This window comes from Salarias fasciatus, chromosome 4 (genome assembly GCF_902148845.1).
Source record: "Salarias fasciatus chromosome 4, fSalaFa1.1, whole genome shotgun sequence".
NCBI lineage: Eukaryota > Metazoa > Chordata > Actinopteri > Blenniiformes > Blenniidae > Salarias > Salarias fasciatus.
In genome coordinates this window covers 11,474,503-11,499,136 of record NC_043748.1, presented here as the reverse complement: position 1 = coordinate 11,499,136, position 24,634 = coordinate 11,474,503, and the positions used below count along the sequence as shown (strand labels likewise).

The 24,634-nt window shown below is 41.5% G+C and overlaps 1 protein-coding gene across 1 annotated transcript; it reads right to left on the bottom strand.

Moving 5' to 3' along the window:
* Positions 1-2,259: 2,259 nt before the first annotated feature.
* LOC115386786 (nuclear GTPase SLIP-GC-like) lies at positions 2,260-23,673 on the bottom strand. Its single transcript, XM_030089250.1, has 18 exons — positions 23,565-23,673; positions 22,380-22,412; positions 18,816-18,843; positions 18,626-18,700; positions 18,294-18,387; positions 12,418-12,631; positions 12,123-12,335; positions 10,928-11,134; positions 10,393-10,571; positions 7,074-7,203; positions 6,901-6,988; positions 6,652-6,773; positions 4,796-4,969; positions 3,628-3,782; positions 3,399-3,516; positions 3,030-3,138; positions 2,774-2,907; positions 2,260-2,467 (listed from the first exon to the last, which is right to left on the bottom strand). The coding sequence occupies exons 5-18, from the start codon at positions 18,350-18,352 to the stop codon at positions 2,330-2,332; spliced, it is 2,040 nt and encodes a 679-aa protein (XP_029945110.1). The 5' UTR covers positions 18,353-18,387; positions 18,626-18,700; positions 18,816-18,843; positions 22,380-22,412; positions 23,565-23,673; the 3' UTR covers positions 2,260-2,329.
* Between the last annotated feature and the right edge of the window lie 961 nt (positions 23,674-24,634).

Genomic DNA, 24,634 nt, shown 5'->3' with positions numbered 1-24,634 from the left:
TTTACTTCTTTCTGTATGAGAATTTTCCTGACTGAGGAGATGGCAAAAATGAATCAGTTTTAAATGATGTCATCATCTAATTTGAACTAGATATGCAAATGAGCAACTATGTAAATTAGATGATGACATCATTTCAAACTTTCCTGACCGAGGAGTTGACAACAACCGGTCTTAAACCTTTTTTTTTCTTACAAAACACAAAAAGACCATCATATTTACTTTAATTAAGCATTTAATGTAAATATCATCATTATTTCACATTATGCACGTCAATTTAAATTGTTATGACTTTGTATGTATAACACTTCTCACCATTCAATTCAAATTCATGGACAGGACTACAGGAGGGAGAGAGAGCACAGACCAGAAGAGACACAGGCTAGTGATGAGGATGTGTGGATAAGAAATGAAAGGAAAAAAATAAATTGTCAATACTGATGACTAAAACATGTTGGGCTTTGTTGTTGCAGCATGACTGATGTGCCAGTATTGGAAACACGCCTCAGTTATGTTTTGAATACTAAAATTATACAACAGCAGCAACTGTGGTTCCAGATGGATTTACTGATGCTGCTACTAAGACTGCTGAAGCTTTTAGTTTTCCATGAAGACATAGTTTTGAGTCAGAGTTGGCCAGTATATCCAAGTATTTCTCCATATTTTACTAGAGTTTTTATGTTCTCCTGACACATTTTTCCTTATATTCTTACTTCGTGGAGCTGGTATCTAATGTTTTTTCCCATTGCACAAAGTCAAACAAGCTGAACTTTTGTGCTTGCTATATGCTTTCAAATTAAAATACCCAATACATTTTTGAAGACTAAAACGGTAATTGTAGACTATTGCATTAAAGCATTTTATATCACTTTAATCTATTTTCATTATGTCTCACGATAAATTTAGTTCTAAAAATCTGTTTTATTAAAATACTGATATTTTACCCTTCATGAATACAGTATAGATATCCAGCATGCAGCCTCCAGTGTCGACCACATGGAGACGCAGTGAGCCGCAGAGCAGAGGCATCAGGAAGTGAAATCTGCTCAGTCAGTGCTGCCAGCAGGCCGCAGCTTGGATGAATGGATCCCAGTTGTGTTGTTCGCAGCTCAAGAATATTCAGGAGTTTTAGGGTTCAATCCCAGGAACAACATCTGAAGCCTCAGTCAAGAATAGACCAGGTCCTTGAAGAAAATTAAAGAGAAAAAATATGATCGTATATGCTGACTTTTCTTTATTTTGATTTTTTTTTTTTAAATTTCCAGATTTGTAAATTTTATAAATTGACTGTTTCACAGAGGCCACATCCCGCCTTCAATCGGTTTCTTTTACCCCAATAAAAATAAGCACATCATCACAACAAACTGCTGTTCTGAAGCAATGATGAAAGTCTATTCACCAATTTAAAACACCTTAAACTGAAATGTTTAGAATGGCACCACACCAGAAATAATCTTTGCACAATCACTTGCTGATCAAAGAGTATTTGTGTAAAACGCTTGCATTTTAGTTTGTGCCTCTTTACTGATTCTTAAAACCACACTTATATCGCGATGTAATCTTGGAATAATCAACAAAATTTAAGAGCAAAATTTAAGAATGAGATTAACTCTTATCGATGCAGGCAACCACTAAATACCTAAATACCTAAATATCCTGGCAGTTTTAACAATGTATTAACTGTTTGTTTTTCTTATTTGCTATTGCAATATAATGTAACTGACATGAAAAATGGATAATCTAACAACATCAGATAATCCAGAATAATTTCAAGGATACGAAGATAAAAGAGTATTTCAATAGTAGATACTTATGTGGAAAAAACACACACAAATACACACACACTAAATATTATACAGCCTCATCATTCCAAAAAAGAACAAAAGTAAACCTGCAGCAAGTAAAGCAATACTGCCACCATCACCAATAACAACAAAAACTCTTTTCTTCTCCATAAATTTCACTGAAAGGAAGTTTAAAATATAAAGTACAAGTTAAAAGTCAAGAGTTAAAACTGAAAACAGCTGGAATGGATCCTGGAGTCAGTAATCAGTGTTTCCTCGGTGTTTGATCAGCGACTCCCTGCTGAAAAAAACATTCATCATATCATTAAAATGAAATTAAATTCAGTCTGGCCTCTATAGAGATCAATCTTAGTGTGTTTGAAAATCAGCTGATTTATAATTATTTGATAAAATATGTTTATGCTTTAATATTTGTTTACCCAGTGGAGGTCATTCAATTTGCTGTAGTATTTTTTTCACTGCTTCAAGCTCAGTTGCAACATCTAGAAGATAACAGAGGATCATAAATATGCATGTTAATGATGTATTCACAAGGTTTTAAGTACTTTAAGTAAAAGGTTTGAATTGGATCTGATTTCTTTACCTGGGATTGAAGTATCGTCGGTACGGAGAGAGAGGGCCACTGAGTTCAGCATGGTTTCCTCTAAATCAATCACACTCTGATCCTAAATTCAGAAATACAAACTTTACCCATCAACATTTATTTCACAGTCAAAAGTTATGCTAAAAAAAAAAAAAAAAAATAACACATTAGTTTACTCTTTACCAGATAGATAGATTTTATGGATAATACGATAATTGCAAGCTTTTATGTCATATTTCTATTAACTAAATACATTATCCCGTGTTTGTATTTTCATTTTAAAAAATCCTCTTTCAGATCACACACGTTAGAGCTGAAGGAAGAGATTTATATTGTGAATCTATTGCAGATGATTTCTTTATGTTTAACTTCAGAAAATGTGACAAACCTGAAGATCTTCCAGCAGTGCCAGCATCGTGTCTTTTGCCTCTCTGAACATTTCAGCCTTGGAAATTGTCACATAATCCTCAAGAGTGTCTCTCATGTTTTTCAGTGAGTCTGTTCCTTTGATTTGTGCTGCATCTGAAGAAAAACATCATTAGGATATTGTGTAACTTAAAAGGATCAAATAACGGTGTAACACACATACACACAATTAAACAGAATATTCACACAATTGCACAAAGTCTTTATTGCTTTCTTACTGTCATAGGCGTCTTTCATTCTGTCCTCAATGGTCTCAGTCAGACTGTGGTAGATTGTTTTCTTCAGGTCTCGAATGTTTGTGTTCACTTTGGTCTTTATTTTTTCTTCCTGTAAGTAAAACTTCTAATTAATCAGATAATCAGAACACAACCTGCTGCCAATGAGGTGAAAAAAAACCTTTACTCCTCACTCTGATCATTTCAAAAATCATTTCTGGAGTATGAGTCCATTTAGATCAGCTGACATGAAAACATCATTAAACATCAGAACTCAAGATCAATACCTAACATAAACATCCAATGAATAGAATGATGGTCAAAAGTAAAAGATGGTTGGTGAAATCTAATAATGGTGTTCTAATATTTCACCTCTGTCTTGAGAAAGATCAGCTGCAGTTCCAGATCTTTGTACTTTTCAGTCAGCTCGTTTGTTCCAAGTGAAAACTTATTGATGGCGTCATCGAATGCTCCCTTTTTCCTTTCATTTCTGAAAAAAGAAAAGAAAATGGAAAATGGAAAATTGAAACAGGAACTAGTGTGTGTTAATTTGATGGGATTCAAATGTTGCTGTTTGTGTCTTCAGAAAGTTATTTCTCACGGGAAGGTCTTCCTGAACTCTTTATCAATGCTCTCAGTCAGTAATGAAGATAACGTCTCGTTGAGGTTTATTGGTTTCCCTTTTTTTGGTTTGTGAACGCCGCCTTTCTCAACAACACTCCGGAGTGTTTTATGAAAAGCGCTGCCGCTGTCTTTCTGAAAATGAAAAGTTAAACAGGATTTTCAAAAAATATATTCTCAAAGTGTCAAAATAATGGTATACGGTAGGGGTGTAACAGTACATGTATTGTTATTGAACCGTTTAGGTACGGGACGTTTGGTTCAGTACGGAGCTGTGCATGGGTGAGTTCACAGGAAGTTTTTTTTTTTCTTTTTTGGCTCGCAGGCCGGACGTTGCGCGTGTTTACGTTCTGCCGCTACAGTGTGCAGCTACACATGCAGCCCATGCGCATGATGGCGACTGCTAGCATGCTTCACATGTCCGCGTGGGTGCGCATTGGTCCCTGTGATGTAAAAATCGTCATTAATTCCTGTCCACACGGGACCGCGCGCAGGACAGATTTTGTGACCGCGTTATGCCGGTATATGCATGCGCCAGAGCGCCACAGCAAACAAACCATGACAGATGCTAACTTTGAAAAGTGACTGCATGAAGCCATCAGGCTGCAGCTCCGTCTACAAAGACATTCAGAGAGTGAAAAACTGGTAGATGGAGAGAGCAGACTGTCTGGAGGGATGAGAAGGTCTGCCGACAGAAGTGAAAGTATCTAATCGCTCAGGTGCAGCCCCCGCAACTCAGAAACAGAAAAAAAAAGGCTAAATTAACTCTAATACTAAATGATAATGTTCTGACAATGTATGTGCTTCATTTCCTATAAATAATCTACAATAAAGGAGCAGATAAACAGTATAGAGTGTCGGAAAAGCTTCTCGAGGATGCGTGGATCAGTGCGCCTGCATGGAACGTGCACCACATGAGCCCAAATGTAGCAGGAGAGAATGAGCGTATGCATCGGTGATGCATGGCAAAGCGGAGGCGGACACGCAAACATGGGAAGCATGGACAACAACAAGAAAATTTAGGTTGTGCATTTTGTTCCCATACCGTATTGAAACTGAACCATGACCTTAGACCCGAGGTACGTATCGAACCGAGATTTTTCTTTATCATTACACTCCTAGTATATGGTTATATATCTGATACGTACTGGATAGATGGCAGATTTCAACCTTTCTTCACATGACTTTTGGGATTTTTCAAGCCCGTCATTGAGACACTTCTCAAACTCGAGGAAAGCCTTGTCCATTGAACTCCTGATCTTCATGCATTCATCAGTTAAGGTTAAGCCAAGCTGTAGACGTACTTGTTTTTTATTATCAGCCTGAAAGTAAAAGTCAGATAAATTAATAAAATCATTCAAAATAATCAGAAATATTTGCTTATTAGGCTTAGAAAATTCTTCTTCAGTTTAGTTAATATTCAGAAAACAATCAGCAATCATTTTCAGTCATCTAGACCAAGTGTTCTCAACCGTTTTTGACCTCTGGGCCCAATTGGCCTGAGGCCAATTTAAATATTAATACTTTCATTTCAACTGATCACAGTCTTGGTTTGACTTGTGTTCAATAACCAAATTAAGTCCACTTACAGTTTAATAAAGTTAAGTAACTTTAACAAGCCAAAACCTTGAAAAAAGAATACAATCAACAGTGATCATCTCAAAGACATTTCTTTATATTGTGTATGTAAATCTGCACAGATACAGAACTTCTCAGTCATCCAGATCTGGTGGCCTGCATGTTTTAGGTCTCTCCCAGTTGCAGCACACCTGATTGCAATGACGGCTCATTGGTGGGCTTTTTCACAACCATAATGAAATATCACATCAGAGGAAGGAGTGCTGAAGCAAGGAGATATAGAAAACATGCAGGACACCTCAAAGACCAGGGGTGAGAAGCCCTCCCATATGACTACACAAAACAGATGAGCAATTATAAAAAATAAAGTTGCTACAAGAACAAATATAAAGGTTCAAGTCACTTTTATAAAGACAAAAAAAGACTCCGATATCCCAAAATATTTTGATTTAGATACTCAAAAATCTGAAGACAAATTCAAACAAATAAAATTTGGGGGTAATAATTTTAATAGCATGCAATTGAATTTTTTTTCTAATGACCTACTGATAAAAATGACAATTTTGCAGTCATTGCTCTAATAAAACCTAAAAAATTCTCACTGAACTCTACAAATCTGTGACAAATGAACATTACCTACAGTCACAAGCATTACAGCCCTTTCTTTAATCCTGCATTTAATGAGACACTTGGGCCTGCCTGTCAGACATGATCAGATCCCGTCTGGGTAGAAATGGGAGACTGATGCAGTCTGGCTGAAATGGGCGACAGACTGGGCGTTCAGCCTCCAGTGATGCTCTGAGTCTGTTGTGATCTTAGTTGTGGCCACAATAGAGAATCCTGATTCACAGAGGTATGTTGTTGTGAATGGGAGAACTTTCACAGCCCTCAGTGCGAATTCACAACATTTATAGCCACTTTTCTACATTCTTGAACATATCCATCAATTTCCCAACTAGCTTTGGATGTTTGGTTTCATGATGAACCCTTAGTTTTGAAAGGCACACTGTCTCACTTCTTCTTCACAAAGCCCTACTTAATACATTCAAGATTGATGTTGTGCACCAGTCTCGCCTTTTTGGAGGAGGTGGCATCACTTGCATCTTAAATTTTTATTATAAAAACATTTCCTTAACTTCAGCTGAATGTTTACATCTGTCTTCTGCTGCTATTTATTGGCGCAACTTGTTCAACGACTGAATGATGCGTCGCTGCAGGTGGGAAGCTTGCAATCCTTTGGTCCACACTGCCCACATGCACAGGAATGAAAGTTTGCCTGGCATAGTTGAGATTCTCTAATCTAGATTATAGTTTCCAAAAGACTAAATCAAAGAAAAACAGACCTGGCAGATTGTGAAACTGATGTTAAAATGTACAGTCATGTAAAGAAAATGTCCTGAGTTAAGTATCAATTTTTTGATCTCACCATTCCTCCACGTCTGGCTCCATCAATCAATGACAGAATCCCATGAGCTCCAGAAACATAATGTTTAACCTTTGACTGATGATCAGTGACATTTCGTAAAACATTCTGAAGTTTCCACATTTCTGTAAACAAATATAGTGAAGCTGCTTGAAAAGTCATCATTTATTGTGCATTACATCTTCATAATTATCAGTTTCAGCTACACATTGCATTCAGTTCTACAGATAGGTTCCTAAGAGGAGATTTTACCGTTGACATCTGGGTGTAGACGTTTGCCTTCAAGTGAGTATTTGGCGCTCACTGTGAACACTTCGAAACAGCCATCACTGAAGTGTTGCTGCAGGAAAAAGGTGATGAATATGAGGCTTGCTATAAGGTACATACAATCAATGTATTGTATTTTGCTCGTGTTCAAACCTCACATTGATCTCCTCATCTCTCCTGAAAACGTCCTTAACTTGTTCCTTGATGTCGTTGGCGCTTTCAAGAAAGAAAAGTATGAGTTGGTATCCTGAAATTCCTTTGGGGAAAAATAACACTTGGCAGTCAAACATTTTTCCATTTAAGTAGAGTCAAGATCCCTTGATACTTACCCCTAATATTCCTTTGCAGTAAAATTTAGAATATTGGTGTCAAAATCAGTAGCGGCCGGTGGAGCGGGGTGCAGGTGGTGGGAGAGCTTGTTTCGTTCACCTACACCGTCAGCGGCGGGCGGTGTGGCATTAATTCACTTCCGCATTGGTGGAAGCGCTTGTTTCTATACCCGCGCATTCCAGGCGGGCAGTGTTGAAGAAACCAGTTTATTAAAAATAATCGTTGCCTACCTGTTGTGTTGTTTGGAATGCGCCTTGAATGCGTGGGTGTGGAAACGAGCGCTCCTGTCGATGCGGAAGTGAATTAAAACCGCACCGCCCGTGGCTGGCGGTGTGGGCGGAGAAAACAAGCTCTCCACTCCACCTGCGCCCCGCGCCACAGGCTGCTACTGGTCAAATTTTGACGAGTGCAAAGCTTCTCGGGCTTCTGTAGCTACTCCCTGTTTTTATGTTGTTTTTGTCTTTTTTTTTTCTTTTTATAAAGAACAAACATATCCAAACTGGAGGCAGTCACTCATACAATCAAGAAAAGCGAACATAAGAAAAAAGATAAGAAAAACAAGAGGGAGGTGCAAACAGGCGGCAACCCCTGAACCCGGTGGTGGACACCGGAAGTAAGGGCTGCCATCAAGCTGAAGAAGGAGTCCTATCAAGTCTTGTTGGCTCGTGGGACTCCCAAAGCAGCTGACAGGTATCGGCAGGCCAAGCAATCTGCAGCCTGAGCGGTTGTGGAGGCAAAAACTTGGGTCTGGGAGGAGTTCTAGGAGGCCATGGAGGAGGACTGTCGGTCAGCCTCGAAGAAATTCTGGCAAACCGTCCAGCACCTCAGGAGGGGAAAGCAGGTCTACGCCAACATTATTTACAGTGGAGGCGGGGAGCTGCTGACCTCAACTGGGGATATTATTGGACGGTGGAAGGAATACTTCGAGGACCTCCTTAATCACATCTACATCTTCTTTGGAGGAAGCAGAGCCTGAGGTCTCAGAGGCAGACTCACCCATCACCCAAGCTGAAGTCACTGAGGTGGTTGGTAAGCTCCTCGGTGGCAAGGCACTGGGGGTGGACGAGATTCGCCCTGAGTACCTTAAGTCTCTGGATGTGCAGGGACTGTCTTGGTTGACACGTCTCTGTAACATCGCGTGACGGTCAAGGACAGTGCCTCTGAATGGCAGACCGGTGTGGTGGTCCCCCTGTTTAAAAAGGGGGACAACTATAGGGGGATCACACTCCTCAGCCTCCCCGGGAATGTCTATTCAAGGGTACTGGAGAAGAGGATTTGACCGATAGTCGAACCTGGGATCCATGAGGAACAATGCTGTTTTCATCTCGGTCGTGGAACACTGGACCAGCTCTATACCCTCCATAGGGTGCTCGAGGGCTCGTGGGAGTTTGCCCAACCAGTCCATATGTGTATTTGGAGAAGGCGTTCAACTGCATTCCTTGTGGTATCTTGTTAGGAGTGCTTTGTGAGTACGGAGCCCGGGGCCCCTTGATAAGGGCTGTCTGGTTTTTGTACAACCAAAGCTGGAGTCTGCTCCGCATTGCCGGCAGTAAGTCAGACCTGTTCCCAGTGCATGTTGGACTCCGGCAAGGCTGCCCTTGGTCACCGATTCTGTTCGTCATTTTTATGGACAGAATTTCTAGGTGCAGCCAGGGGCCGGAGGGGGTCAGGTTGCGTAGTCACAGGATTTCGTCTCTGCTTTTTGCAGATGATGTTGTCCTATTGGCTTCATCGAACCCAGACCTGCAGCATGCACTGGGGCGGTTCGCAGCCAAGTGTGAAGCGATGGGGATGAGGATTAGCACCAGCACCTTCAAATCCGAGGCCATGGTCCTCGACTGGAAGAAGGTGGCTTGCCCTCTCAATTTATGTCCCACCCTCACCTATGGTCATGAGCTTTGGGTCATGACCGAAAGGACAAGATCCCAGATATAAGCAGCCGAAATGAGCTTCCTCCGTAGGGTGTTGGGGCGCTCCCTTAGGGATAGGGTGGGGAGCTCAGTTATCAAGGAGGAGCTCGGAGTCAAGCCGCTATTCCTCTGCATCGAGAGGAGCCAGTTGAGGTGGCTCCGGCACCTCTTCAGAATGCCTCCTGGACGCCTCCCTGGGGAGGTGTTCCCGGCATGTCCCACTGGGAGGAAACCCCGGGGAAGACCCAGGACACTCTGGAGAGACTATGTCTTGCGGCTGGCCTGGGAACCTCTTGGGATCCTTCCAGAGGAGCTGGAGAAAGTGTCTGGGGATAGGGAAGTCTGGGCATCCCTGTTGAGACTGCTGCCCCCGCGACCCGGTCCCAGATAAGAGGTAGAAAATGAATGGATATTGCGCTAACTGTTAGCTTGTCAATGGGTTTTCCCATACAAGTTAGCATAAAGGTAGTGGGACTTTTTTCATAATGCATGTTGTGATTTATTGTGTTTTATGGCGTCACGTCCATGTGGAAAGCAGAATTCAGCCGTTACATGATTCATCTGCCAGTCAGGAGACAAATCTCTTCTCTCCAGAGCTTATTTCACTGACAAAGCTTATTCGCTTATCTCTATGCACATATATCTATGGCTCAGCAGACACTGATTGGCTGATTGCGCTGATTGGCTGTTAGTCCTGCCGCTCTGAGTGTAACTAATCAGATGGTGCTCTAGGCGGGACAATGCTGGAGGCTGAGTAGCAACTCTCAATAGAGACATGGCTGAATCTGAGTCAAAATAATCCCGTTTCATATTGATCTCTTGTCGGCCGTCGGAATCAAAAACAGGCTGATGACGATATGCGTCAAATTGTCGAATATCGGTGCCAATAATCGGCCTGGCTGATGATGGGTCAATTGCTAATACAGATTCATTTTGAGGACCTCATAAGTGTTGCTTGGCAGTTTGGATTGTTTCCTCAGTACACATGATCAATATTTATGGTAAAGTGTACTTTTTGGTAAAGTGTACTTAGCATTTAATAAACTTCAGGAAGACAAGTGTCACATAACAGCTCTCTGATGAGGTCAGCAAGCCTTTGAAAAGATCAACATATTTTTATATTTACTTTAGTTTACTGTTATCATTGCTTATTATTAGAAGCTGAGATTTTAGTCATGCAATACAAAAGTGTACAGTACGGATGTTTTCAATGAGGTTTTTCTTTTCATTTACTCACTCATCTGCTGTAACGTTCTCAATGTAATCAGACTTGGTGCAGATGAAGTGGATTTGCTGACACTCGCCCCCATTTCCCATGAGGCTGCTGGCATTTTCCAAGATCTCCCAGGCGTCTCTATCTGATGCTGCTCGAGTCACTTCAGTCACAATCCATACTGTAGAACAACTTCCAACCATCTGAAAGAGACATTTATTGTAAAGAAAGAAATATCATTGCCATGAAAATGTGTGGAATTTGTTTTCAAAGTAGAAAAGCATGCGGCGAGTGTAAACTTCCGCCAAACAGTTCAGTCCCTCTCTCCTTTCTGGATCACTCCCAAACTCTAATCACTTGTGCCTTGTCCCCATTTCAGACGTTTCCTGAAAAATTCAACATGATCTGTCCTGAATAACTATTTGAGTTATGTTGCTAACACATGGACAAACAGACAAGCAAACCCAACTAAAATATCCCCTCCTGCCTCAGGTTTTGGTATTGGTGGAGGTAAAAATATCGAACCTCCAACAAACAGAAGTAAAAGTTATTAATTGACCTCTTTCCATAGTTTATCTCTGCTCTTGTTGCGGTCTCCATTTCCAGGAAGGTCTACAAGTGTGACATCCTGGAGCAGATCCGTATTTGGTATTCTGAGTGTCACACACTTCACCAGTGGCCAATACCACTTCTTCACTCCTTTATTTTCTCTTTGTTTTGTCTCAGTTTTGATGAATTTCTCACATTCCTCTGAGAGCTTTTCAGCCTGCAGTTATAAAAAATAAAATAAAATACAGTGTAGTTTGTTTCACATGCTTTTAACAAATCACAGTGAGTACGATACATGTAAAGTGATATTCAGAAAAACAAAGTTGAGTCAATAAAGAAAGTCAGTTTCATCTCTACAAATAATGCATTATGGTTACAAAAGCAATGAGAATCCCCCACCCCCACCCACCCAATGTTTTCCCATAAAAATGTGTTACAGGTTGAAGGCCAAAATGCTTATTTCATCAAAAATATTTTTGTAGGTAAAAAAATAAAAAGTAGTCACCCATGTGACACAAAAGTTGTTTCTTTTTCATTTGTAGTGTTGAGTGATGCATTAAAACCACCACATTATTAGCAGTACTTTTGATGTAAAATGCTAATTATATATGAATGAATCAAAATAAGAGATCTCACTGTATGGCATTAACGTTAACAATAGCTGGTATGCAGGCGTTGGACACCCACCTCTTCTTTTTTGGCATCTTCTGTTTGACCTTCCCGAATTAAAATCCTGCCACTGGTCAACTACTTCTTTCTTAAGCTAGATGATAAACTGGAACTATACAAAAACCGAGTACTTCCAACAAGGCTCAAACTGCTGACAACCAGCAGCTACCAATACTAATGCTGAGACAGCTTAAGTTAACCAGGAAGTCACTGGTATGAGGGGCCGAACAAGACTTATTTCCTTCATTATATGTATATGCAAGGATAATTAATTAAGTCTTGTACACTGGACAAAACTTGAAATGTCAATAATTGGAACATTTTGTTCCTGGAATTCCCTGGAACTGTGGCTGTAGAATATAAAGTGAAGCTTTGAATATAAATTCTAATTTTAAAACTGTATCTAAACCAAAACTATGCCTGACTTTGAAGTTAGATGTGTGTATTGACTTATCAACTATATTATGCTGACAGACTGAGTTAATGTCTTTCTTTGTTGGCAACAGTACAACAATAAACTTGTGTAACAGACTTACTGTTTTATGTTTGATGATCTTTGGCTCTGACACAATAAATTCTATAATTTCTCTGAAATGTTTGTCGTCCTGCAGGTTTTCAAGGTCTTCCCATCCTTCTCCATACACCGCTGTCAGCTTCTCAGCAATGTCATCATCGTCTTCTTCTTGAGTTTTATGACCACTTTTATTTTTGCAAAACTCATAGTAGGACCACCACTCTTCTATCCACTCCTATTAGAAAAAGGTGGAAAAAAGTTGCTGTTTTTTTTGTTTGTTTTTTTAAATCCTGACTTTACTGAGTACAAATTTTTACCTCTTTTGTGATGAAGTCAATCTGGGCCTCATATTCGCTTTTCGTGTTGGACTCGATCTTGATCATGACTGAGGTACATGCTTTAATAACTCCAGTGGGCAAAAGATTCTTCTCTCCAATGATGGCGTTGATCAAAGAGCTCTTTCCAGCTCCACTTCTACCAAACACACCAACCAGCTCCTTTTTATCTGTCTCCAGGTCTTTAATTTTCCTCCTGTTGTAAAAGATAAATCAAAGAGTCTGAACACACAGAACAAGGAGAGTAACAGAAAAACTGTAGCTGAGACTAAATACCACAGTAAATGCCTCTGATTCCACACATAACTATCACAGGTTTACATAACTGAGAAAATGTAATGTTATTTTATATCAATGTTACTCAATGACGTCATGTCTGGAAGTGAATATGGAGTAAAATTAAAAACAAAATGTATTATCAGAAATGCTTTCTCAAGGCTATCTCTGTATTATTTGACACATTGGAAACACATTTTCATTTTCATCTTATTCTATGACTTCATCAAAATGAAAAAGGAAGTGACATTTCAGATTTAATTTTCAAAACATGCCCAAGCACATAGCTAACCAAATTCAATTTGAAATGTGTCATTTGAAAATAAAATTGCAAATAGAAAGGCTTTTTAATTTTAAGGTTATCACATCAAATCGAATCCGTTTTTCTTTATAACACACTTTTCTTATCACAGAAGCAACACAAAGTGTGTTACAATATTATAACAAAAATCAATATACAATGAAATATATGAGGGGCCGTACAAGACATAATTTATTCTGGCCCTCTCACACACATACATTCTCCTTGCACATACATATATTCTCATGCTTACACACACATATATTCTCCTTGCACATACACATATTCTCAGAGCAGGATTACTATTGCAACAACACATCATCAGTAGGGTAAAACTAACCTGTCTCACGACGGTCTAATCCCAGCTCACGTTCCCTATTAGTGGGTGAACAATCCAACGCTTGGTGAATTCGTTGGAATTCACCAAGCGTATATTTTCCTTACACATACATATATTCTCCTTGCACACTAATATATTGTCACTCTTACACACACATAAATTCTCCTTACGAACAGTGATGAGAATCTGTAATCTGGATGAATTTTTGATTTGCGTTTTGAGCCTCTTGAGCTTCTGTAGCTACTTGTTGAGTGTTATGTTCTTATTTTTATTATTGTCCGTAATCTTCTGATTGAGGAATATATACCGTATTGGCCCGAATATAAGACAATGTTTTTTTCCAGAAATTGCATCCTCAAAAGTGGGGCTGTGTTATAATCGCGGACTTACGGTAGATGGTCAATATGCATCCGCGCCGCTAGATGGAGCCAAAGTATCACTGACCAGAGAGCGCGTGGAGCGATGAAATGGGATCAAATGATCTGATGAAAAATGGCGGATTATCTGGAACAAAGGGGCTCGAACGCTGGACAACTGAGCAAACAACAGAGGAGAAGTTATGATACCAGCTTTAAACTGATGGTGATCAACGCAGCAGAGTCATCAAACAACTGCCAAGCTGCCAGGAGATCTGGTGTAGCAGAGCGCCTCGTTCGATATAGCACAGAAAAAACGCCTACAGATGCTAACTCTATGAGAAAAGCTTTCCGTGGTCCTGAGAGCGACGCTTCAGAGAGACTGATAGAAGGGTGAGTGAATACATCTCTGAAAGACGGAAAGACGGAATGTCCACCACCAGAGCCTGATTCAGCTGAAGGCACTGGGAAGTTATTTACATCATTTATGCAGTTTTGACCCCTTGAGGCTTCTTGTTTGTTGCTTATTGTTTCTTATTTTGAGAAAGAGAATATATTTTTTCATTTTATATCCCATGAAATGTTATCTCAGTTGTGAGTTTTTGAGTTTATAATAATTATATAATAAAAAGTTGTTTTATGAGTGACCTTATTGTCTTCAGCATTTTTTTTTTTTTCACAAAATGATCTTTGAAAAATAGGGGTCGTGTTATAATCGGAGTCGTCTTATATTCGGGCCAATACGATAGTCCAGTCATTTTTTAAATAATTAGTTTGTTATTTGTATTAATCAAGTGAAATTTTCGGTTTATTTGTTCCAGTAAGTTCTGTGACTGTTATGCTAACTATTAGCATGGTCATTCTATTTTCCATTAACATTAGCATTAAGCTAGCAGAGTTTTTTTTCCATAATGTATGTTTATTTACTGTGTCTTAAGGCATCATATCCATACGGAAAGCATCATTCACTCTTTACATGATGGCACAGGGGTTGAAAAACATTGCCCTAATTCTCCAATTGGGCGCTGTGTAGTGTTAGCGTTAGCTCCTTGTCCTGCTGAAGCCACTTGGACGTTGGCAGGTCTGAAGAGTTTCTCACTTTCCACCCTGCTGTGAGTCCAGTCTGGAGCAGATGAACCTGTCACCTGCTGCTCAAGCCATGAGGATAAGGATCTGACCGTTTCTGGAGATAATAAAATATTTCCCAACACCCCAGTGGCTTGTAGCAGCGCTAACTCCACTGCACCGGCAATTTTGACTGATCTGAACAATACCCGCCTGCTTGAGCTTTTTAGCCAATCACAGCGCACTTCCTTTTCCACTATACTCACTTCCTTTTCCACTATAATCACTCGCACACACATACATTCTTCTCTTACATACATATATTTTCTTTGTACACATGCATATATACCTATTTATTTAGGTGAATGTATGTATGTGAAAGGAGAATATATGTGTGTGTAAGCTAAACAATAAATGTGTGTGCAAGGAGAATAAATGTATGTCCTGGATCTCGGGGTGCGTGGCCGGAGCGCTGGGGGGTGTACTGGCCTGGGGTGGGTAGCCGCCCGTGTGGGCCGGTTCTCCTGGGTGGGTCATGGCCCTCCGCCTGTGTGGGGGGTTGGCTCTTGGGCTCTTGGGCCTTGGGCTCTCGGCCCTGCCCGCCCCGGGCGTCCGGCGCCCGGGGTGGACCGGCTCCTGCCGGTCGTGGCTCCGCGGGGCCTGGGCCCTGGGACCGCCGGGGTCCCCGGCCGGGGCTTTCCTCTGCCCCATTTCTGAACCAGAGCGGGGGCGTCTGCCTGCGGGAGTGGCTTGGATCCGGGCTCTGTGATGACTGCTGGCTGTCTGGGCTCTAAGGGCCTCTTTGGCCTGCTTCTGGCCTTCTCAGGGGTCAGAGGTCATATATGCATGATCACTATCACCATCACCATCACCATCATATTTTCATGATCACGCTGATCTTTAATCACTCTTCCCATACTCGGTTACCTTGTCTTCTGGTGGTGGTTAGACTAAGGGTGATCTGTAGTAGACCTCTCTTGATGTACGCCCCGAGTTTACTACTAGTTACTACTAGCTATATTCTCAAAAAAAAAAAAAAAAATTATGTATATGTATGGTTCTATCAGTTTTTGTGTTGGTTGTCGGCTCTGTTTTGGTGTTGTCTAGATTGGGGTTTGGGATTGTTCTTGGTTGCGTGTGGTGCGTCGACAACACTGTTTTGTATTGTGAATTTGTACATAGGTTGTGCCCCCCCCCCCCACCCCCCACCCCCGTTCTCCCTCTCTCTATCTTTCTCTCTTTCTGTCCTTGCTCTCTGAGCGTTTCCGTCCCAGTCCTCTCCGGCAGCCATGCCGGATGCCAGCTCTAAATAAAGGCAGCAGCAGGAGGAGATTCAGTCTCGTCCTGCTGCTAACATTAAAATCTGTTCGGATAGTAAAAGGCTACAATCATACAATATTGCATGCCCCAGCTGCCGAACAAGACAAGGGAAAAAAAAAAGAAAAAAAAAAGAGAGTAAGTGTATGTGAAAGGAGAATATGTGTGTGTGCAAGTAGAATATATGTGTGTATAAGCATGAGAATATATGTATGTGAGAGAGCCAGAATGAATTATGTCTTGTACGGCCCCTCATAGAAATAAAAACATAGCCATACCTTCACCGAAATTGTGTGCGCACACACACACACACACACACACATACAGAAACATACACACTCCCACTTTTATCACATATATTTGGGAGATATGGCAAGGCACTAAGCATCATGGGAAACACCACCAATGGGGCTATCCACACTGGGAGAAGTCATGGGCCAAGATTGCCGGTGCTCTGGCACCCTCCCACCCCCACTTTAAAACTGGTGTAATGTGGGCCCGCCCCCTGGTCCTTGTCATCACGTGTGTAGCTGAATTTAGTTGTAATGGGAGGTTTGAAATACTCTTTTTTGGAAGGCCAGAGAGCAAGGCATTACAGTAATCTAGCCAACAGGAGATAAAAGCATGCATCGGCACCTCTGTACTTGGCTGAGAGAGAAACGGGCGGACTCTGGCTGTATTCTTAAAGGGATAGTTCGGGATTTTTGACATGAATCTGTATGGCATCCCAGTCAGCAGTATTGTTCATTCACACAGACTTACCCCTGACAGCGTCCAGTGAGCGGAGATCGTGTCCGGTTTACGTCCAGAGGAAAGTAGTCCGGCAAGTTTGCTGGGGGCACAAAAATAAATCGTTTTTCTTCTCAAACCAATATGTGTGCGAAAGAGTGATATATTTGCATCACAAAACACATCTCCAGCTGCGGGCAGATGCGCTGGTTTCACTTTGTTTACCGCTAGTAAAGAGCTAGCTAGCTCGAGCTTTAGCTGTTAGCATCTCCGCGCTGCCTGCAGCTGGAGACGGCGTGGAGTGATATGAAGGGAGAGAAAATAGTGCCAAGCGTTTACGAGGTCTGACTTTTTCATGGACAACGGTTTTGTGATGCAAATATATCAATCTTTCGCACACATATTGGTTTGAGAAGAAAAACGCTTTATTTTCGTGCCCCCAGCAAACTTGCTGGACTACTTTCCTCTGGACGTAAACCGGACACGATCTCCACTCACTGGACGCTGTCAGGGGTAAGTCTGTGCGAATGAACAACACTGCTGACTGGGATGCCATACAGATTTAGGTCAAAAATCCTGAACTATCCCTTTAAGATGATAAAAACTGATCTTTATGAAATTTCTAATATGTGGAATAAATTCAGCTCAGAGTCAAAAATCACACCCAGGTTTTTAACCGATTGTGCTGGTTTAAAATCTTGTAGTTTTGGTAAAAGTTTCTTTCTCTGGCCTTCGGGACCAATAACTAAAACTTCAGTTTTGTCCTGGTTGAGCTGTAGGGAATTCACCGCCGTCCTGACTTGATATCTGAAATACAGTTAAAAAGGGTTTCTATTGGCCCTGTGTCATCAGTTGACATGGCGATGTACAGCTCAACGTAACTATGGAAACTGATGTACAGCTGAGAATCATCAGCGTAACTATGGAAACCGATGCTGTGTCTCCTGATGACGTCCCCAAGAGGAAGCATGTAAAGGTTAAAAGAATGGGACGTAAAATTGAACCTTGGGGAACCCCACACCTAATTTCATGGGTTCCTGAGGAACATATATCCATAATTACATGAAAACATCAATCTGTGAGATAAGAACTGAACCAGTTAAAAACAATTCAGTATGGCTGCATTATTTGACTCAGATTTAAAATTAATAATCAATCATCCAGACTGAATTTCCATTTCCTTCTTTGAGAAGCTTTTTGTGACATAACTAAAAATAAAATGCAAAGAGGAGATTGCTTTTTTATTTTCAGTGGAACAAAATTCAATTTGACTTTGCAATCTGAAGCGACGCAGGAGAGTGACGTGAATGAACACACTTCTTTGAATCACTATACTGACAACAGACTGTTTGCAAATCATAGTTTTCATCAAAGTGGATATTAATCTTTATGCAGATGATATCAGTGTGTGCAAAGAGGCACCTGGTTAAAAAAAATAAAAAGACAGAATACAGAAAATACAAATTATTCTTACCTCAAGAACTGAGTGAAGTCAGTCTCTGATGAGTTCAGTTTCCTTTGAACTCCATTCATTATCGCTTTCACCTCTTCAAAAGAGTAGCCTTCAACTTAACAGATAGCATCAACCAAGTCATTCGATACAAGGAGAGAGAGGGAGATAGACAGATAGATAGATAGGTAGATAGATAGATAGATAGATAGAGAGAGAAAGAGAGAGAGAGAGAGAGAGTCAGACATGAATGATGAGGTGTGTGTGTGTGTGTGTGTGTGTGTGTGTGTGTGTGTGTGTGTGTGTGTGTGTGTGTGTGTGTGTGTGAGCGTGTGTGTGTGTGTGTGCGCGTGTACCTCTATCTGCTGCTGAACGTTTTGCTGGTGATGGCTCAGTGTTAGATTTATTTGGAGAGTCAAACCTTCTTTTTCCTATTTCAGTCAAAAGAAGAAGCACCTCACAGTAGTGGTAACTGTTCTCAATATGGACTTTGTCAAGAAATCACATCAGTATTGAATGTCATGAATAAAATGTTTTGTGTCTTACCTTGACTACTTGTACTTGTACTTGGACTCTGATAGAGGACATGAATATAAGAAACGAAAATTGTAGTACATATGTCATATATGTCACACAGGTTTTATAATGTATATTACTGTAAGTCTGTTGTGCATATTATAGAGTTACTGGTGTGTGAGCGTACAAATAGTGTATGAAATATGAAGTGTTAACAAGAATTATTTCAAATAAGAGGCTCTATTTTAACAGTGTAGTGCCGGGTGGCGGAGGTCACGCAGGCCACGCAAAGGTAATTTCAGCAGGCGCAACATGCACAACGCCTATATTGATATTTTGTTGACTGGTCAGTTTGGCTTATGGCAAGATGTGTGGGGCCGTACACCAGGGGGAGATGCTGACAGATTCAGCTGAGCACAGTAACAATTTCATGCTAAAACAGTGCGCGCAAGCTGCGTTGAAAGTGCACCGCCGCCAACCATGTCTATTGTCTGCCAGGTGATCCGCGCCCGGTCCAGTGGTAATTTGGTTGACAAGCGTGCAGTGCACTCACACCACCAAAACCTCACAGGCTGGTTTCCAGAGTATTAGTGTATTCTTTGTTGCATGTTGCGTGCTACACAATATAGCTCTACACCGTGGATGCCACATTGACCTTACGGAGGAGACAAGACAGGACTTAAGATGGAGAGAGGCTGAACTGCATGTCAGCAGTTAGAGCAGCAGAGTGCACAGGAGAGAACAGACCACCTGGCTGCTCAGCTCTGCCCTTCAATGTGAGTATTAGCCTGCCTTTATACATGTTTTGGCCACAATTTACTCAGTCTCATTAATGATACACAAAATCACTCATGAGACAAATATATTTTATTTCAACGTGCCTCCTTCCTCTTCCTCCTTGTGTGCACTTGTTTTGCTGGTTTTGAGGGGGAAGCCTGCGGGGGTGTGGATATTCCCTATGGGAGGAGACGTGGCTGCATCCGCCAGTCTAACGAGGCTGGAGCCAATAGAGGACAGATGGAGCTCCAAGTCGAGGAGCCGGGTTTCCACGCCCTCAAGCCAGTTTTCACCTGCCTCTCCAGCATCTGGCTCTGTAAGCAGACCCATCTCTACTTGTGTCTCCCACATCTCTGTCTCACGAGGAGTTGTTTCCCTGCACCCTACACTTCCTCAGTCCCCAGGTCACCAACCTCCCTCCTCCTGCTGCTCATCTACTGAGACTGAACACAGAAGTCGGTTGTGTTGTAAAAAAAAAAAAAAAACTGTTAATCAAATGTATTCACGTCTTTAGCTTTGTGTCATCAGGAGTTACGTGCCAAAATTACCATGATTCAATCATGTAAATAAAGTTCATTTCACAAGCAAACAATAAAAATGCACCATTTCAGCACAGGTGCTTCTGATTCCATTTTGATTCTGATTCTCATCTTTATTACGCGATGTTTTAATAAAGCTTATTACAGTGTTTTACTAGGAGAAGTTTTGACCGCCTGCAGCTGCTGCTGCTGTCGTGTAGCCTGGCACGCCAGACTGTCTCTCCATGCTCAGGGATACATGGGGAAACAGTCTGATACCGCGCCAATTGAATCTGACTTCTGCCCGGCAAACTTCTGCCGGGCCAATCACAGCCCACGAGAGGCGGGAGTTACAGACCTGCCAACCTTGGTGAAATTTTTTGAGTACCACTTGCCGGAACAGTTGTCGAGAGGGGGGGGGGGGGGGGGGGGGGGTTTCAGTTTTCTGATACACATTACATTGCGGCTGACCGTGCACGTTGTCCCCAGAAAACAGCTTCAAAATGCTGCTACATGTCCTTCAACTAAGCATTTTTTGCTGTGTGTGTGTGCACATGCGTGCGCGTGTGTGTTCCATTACTAAAACCTTTATAAAGCCGTGAATACGGTGTTTCAAATTAACTGGTGTCCTTGTTACCTGGTGACTGACTTCCTTTAGACCTTCCTGCTGCTGCTGCTAGTAGCCGCAGATGTTGAAATCAGACTCATAAAAGGTCTGACACGACTTTTTGTCTGGTTTTTAATATCTATCAGCAACAAGGGACATGAAAGAAACCCAGTCGCCAGTTAAAAGGGACTCAGTTATTCCAAAACACCGGCTCCGCTCCGGTTTCGCGACACTCCTCCTCCGCTAGTTAGCTGCTGCGTTCAGGTGACTGGAGCTGCTGCGGAAAAGTGAAACTCGGTCGTTAACACGAAAGCAGCGGTGACAGCTGGACTCAGGAGACACTCAGGAGACACGTGAAGGAAGCGAGGACAATTTGCACAAAGGAACGACTCTCAGACAGCTGTGAACCGGCTCTCGTCGTTCACTTGAAAGAGCCGTTCAAACGTTCATTGAACGTCGCAGCACTACGAGGGTAGCACATGTGTTTCCTCCCGGTTCCATAGCTGCGGCGCACTAGCCTAATTTACCGGTATTTTTTTTTCAGCGTGACAAATACAATGTGTGCTGTGAATGTGTGACAACACTCCGAAATGTGTGACACTTCAGAGCCCTGCTGCTGCATCGTGTTGTCAGACACGAGAACGTCCACGGTCCGCATTTATAACAGCGCTCACAGACGTCTGCAGCTTTTTGCGTAGTTTAATGAGGCGGAGCGTACCAGCGTATTTTGATGTCAAATTGCGTACCTGCTACGCAAAATGCGTACAGGTTGGCAGGTCTGGAGTTAGTGATGCGTCATATTATACCCCCCTCAAAACAATCATGGTGGCAGCTGCAACACAGCGAGGTTTTATCACGGTTTGTCTGAAGTTTTGAACGAATTGAATTTGGCGCTGAAACCACAGCAAGAATCTGCTCTGAAGGCTTTTCTTTCTAACCCCCAAATTCCAGCGGACACGAAAGTGCCCAGAAGCGCTGGTACGACGGATCATCAGGACGGAGGCATGCATCACAGTGTTGGTGACTCGCTTCAGGTCGCCGCTTCTAAACAGCGCGGAGCTGCGCTGCTCTCCCGGTGTGCGTTGACTTCAGGAACAAGACGCGGCACAGTGCTTAAGTGTCTGGTGGAATTTGGGGGTAAAACAGACGTAAAACTCCATGCCATGATCCCATATTTTGGACTACAAAGCTACTACAGCGGAGTGCTGCGTACATCGCATTGTCGTTGCGTCACAGCCTTGTTTCTTGGATTGGTTCTCTCTGCTCAATAGTCACGCCTCTCGTCAGCCTGTTTGAAATGCTGCCCCAATGGCGCGGTACCAGACTGTCTTGTGTGTAACACATAAAGTCAGTCTGGCATGCCAGGCTAGCTGTTGTGATCCATGGTGATCGTGAGGTGAAACTGCATTGCGCTTCTGCCTGTGGCACATTTAAAGGCGAAGAGAGGCATTCATTTGATTGGTCATGATTACAGTCAGCTGTGTTTAAACCAAGACCCTTCTCTCCTCCCTCTTTGCCACTTGCGCCAGTGGGAGGGACAAAGACATGGATGTGCTGCTCTGTGCCAGACTGCACCCTTCACAAAAATCACAAAATGTTCTGGACACAATCTGTTGATGGAGCGCAAGCGCGGCACACCTGGTCTACGCTACATTTGTGCTTGGTCTACAAAAATAGAGCCCTTTGTCTTACCTGTTCCAAATCATCTCCTCCTTCCTGATGTTTCTTTGAACAACAACATTAAAATACAATTAGATACAAAGTCGTGCAAAAAAATGAAAACTAAATACATGAAAATATGTCTGTACAGCTTGTGTATCTGTTTCTTCATTTGTATTTTCTTCATGCCATTGGAAAAAAATAGGTTACAAAGAACCCTTAAAGCTAGGGTTGGTGATCTGAATTAGATACATTTTTTTTAAATACTGGTTAAAATGATCTTTATGACCCGATGGGAAGCAATTCATAGTGTGTTCTTAAAGTAGAGCGGAAAATATCCGCTATCTACAGCAGGAGTAAAACAGGAAAAACAGCAACCAATAGTCTTGCCGGGACACCTTGGTTGTAAACCAATCAAATCCCTTCGCCGTTCTACCAGCCCCCTGCGCGTACATTTCAATGGCGTGCACTGGCCCTGGTTCAGTGCGCGCATTACCAAGCGCTCTCAGCGCTGCGAGCGCGCGGCAATCCCCTGTGCGCTGTGTGCGGGCAGTCAGATAGGTGGGAGGCGATCAGAAACTCCGTGCGCGGTGCTTCTGCGTCCAGTGCGTTCCCCCCGTAACAGCGGTGCTCGTGCATGTAAGCAGGTGCGTCCCATTGGAGGAGCTCCCGTTGGGAGCTGGGCGGGAGCTGGGCTGAGCTAGGCGGAGCCTTGGGGAGATGCTACGTTCGAATACATGCTAGTTTTCCAAGATCGCCAACCCTCGCTTTAAAAGGCTGTGAGATCTGAAAAAGTTTGGCCTTGCTCAACAATAACAATAACAATAACAGAAATTAAAATTACTTTATAATGGCATTTTATTTGATTTAGAAATTGGATTTAAAAATGGGGAAATCTGTGTTGTCAATTAAAAAAAAACTGTTGCTGGTTAAATGGATTATTATTGTTATCATTGTACTTTTTTTAGTTGAATTATTTTGACGTTAAGGGCAATAGTGTGCACAATTTTTTAAACCCTTCACGTCAACAAATTAATCATATCTTTCATCATTTTTTATGTAAATTTGAAGTGATATGATTTGTTTCATTTTTACAAAATGTCTGATAATCATTGGAGATTTGGGGGAATCTTGTTTTATTCGTCACATGATCAAAAGCACCATTGTCTCAATGATAAAGAAAATAGAAAATGAAATACACAAAGTCCTGAACCTTACCTTCAAAGCCTGGAGGTAATTCTCAAATATCGCTCTTGGTCCTGCTTTTGGAATCAGTTTTTCAATGTCTTTTTCTCCAAGACAAAATAAGCTTTCCAAGCTGATGTCTTCCTCTGTAATTAAAAAAAAAAAAAAAAAAGTATTTGTAAATTCATAGTGAATGTGATTCTCCGAAATCAACATGTGTTAGTATTACATTTTGGTCAAATAAATATTTTCATTGTGTTATCTGTATGGTGTTTCTTATATCATCACTGGGCACAAATTCAATAAACAATATTGTGCATACATTTATTAAGGTATTATTTAAAATTATTTAAAAGTTTCTGCAGGTAGTTAAACTTTGTTATCCTGCACAGGATAAAATGTCTGAGAGTGCATTCATGAAATCTTCAGTGTAATAAACCATCAGCGCCATCAGAGTTTACCTTGAAATTTCTTAATGTAATTTTGTAGATTCAATTCAGTCAGTATATTCTTAACAAAATCATCCATGATGAAGAGCAGAATCTGAAAATTAAATTGCAATGTTTCAGTGGTCATTGTTTTAGACATGCATCCATCTTCCATCCTGCTTCATCAGTGTTCAGGGTCACAGGTCACCGGAGCCAATCCCAGCTAACTATGTGCGATGACAGGATACACTGTGGAGAGATCACAGTCCATCACAGGGGAGACACAGAGAGATAGACAATCACATATGAACAATTACCCACCCAACGTGTTCAAAAAAAAGCCTGACTGGACAGAAGCCTGACCAATCTGGCAACACAGAGCTACCTCATAGAGCTACGTATTTCTAGTTCCATTTCTAGTTACATTGCTCTTTTGCGTTTTTCTTTTCTTTTTTTTTTGTGCGATTTTGGTATAGTTTGACTTTCCTACAATGACTAAGTACAAAGTCATTCATTCTTCTATGTATAATGATTAGATCGCATTTTTTTGTAATGTATTCAAATAGAAGAATTAAAAAAAACAATGTTAAGGCAAAAACACAAAGTCGATTTTTTTTTTTTAAATCAGTTTTATTTTGAAACACATTTCGACTTTCCTTCCAGCACCCGACTTTC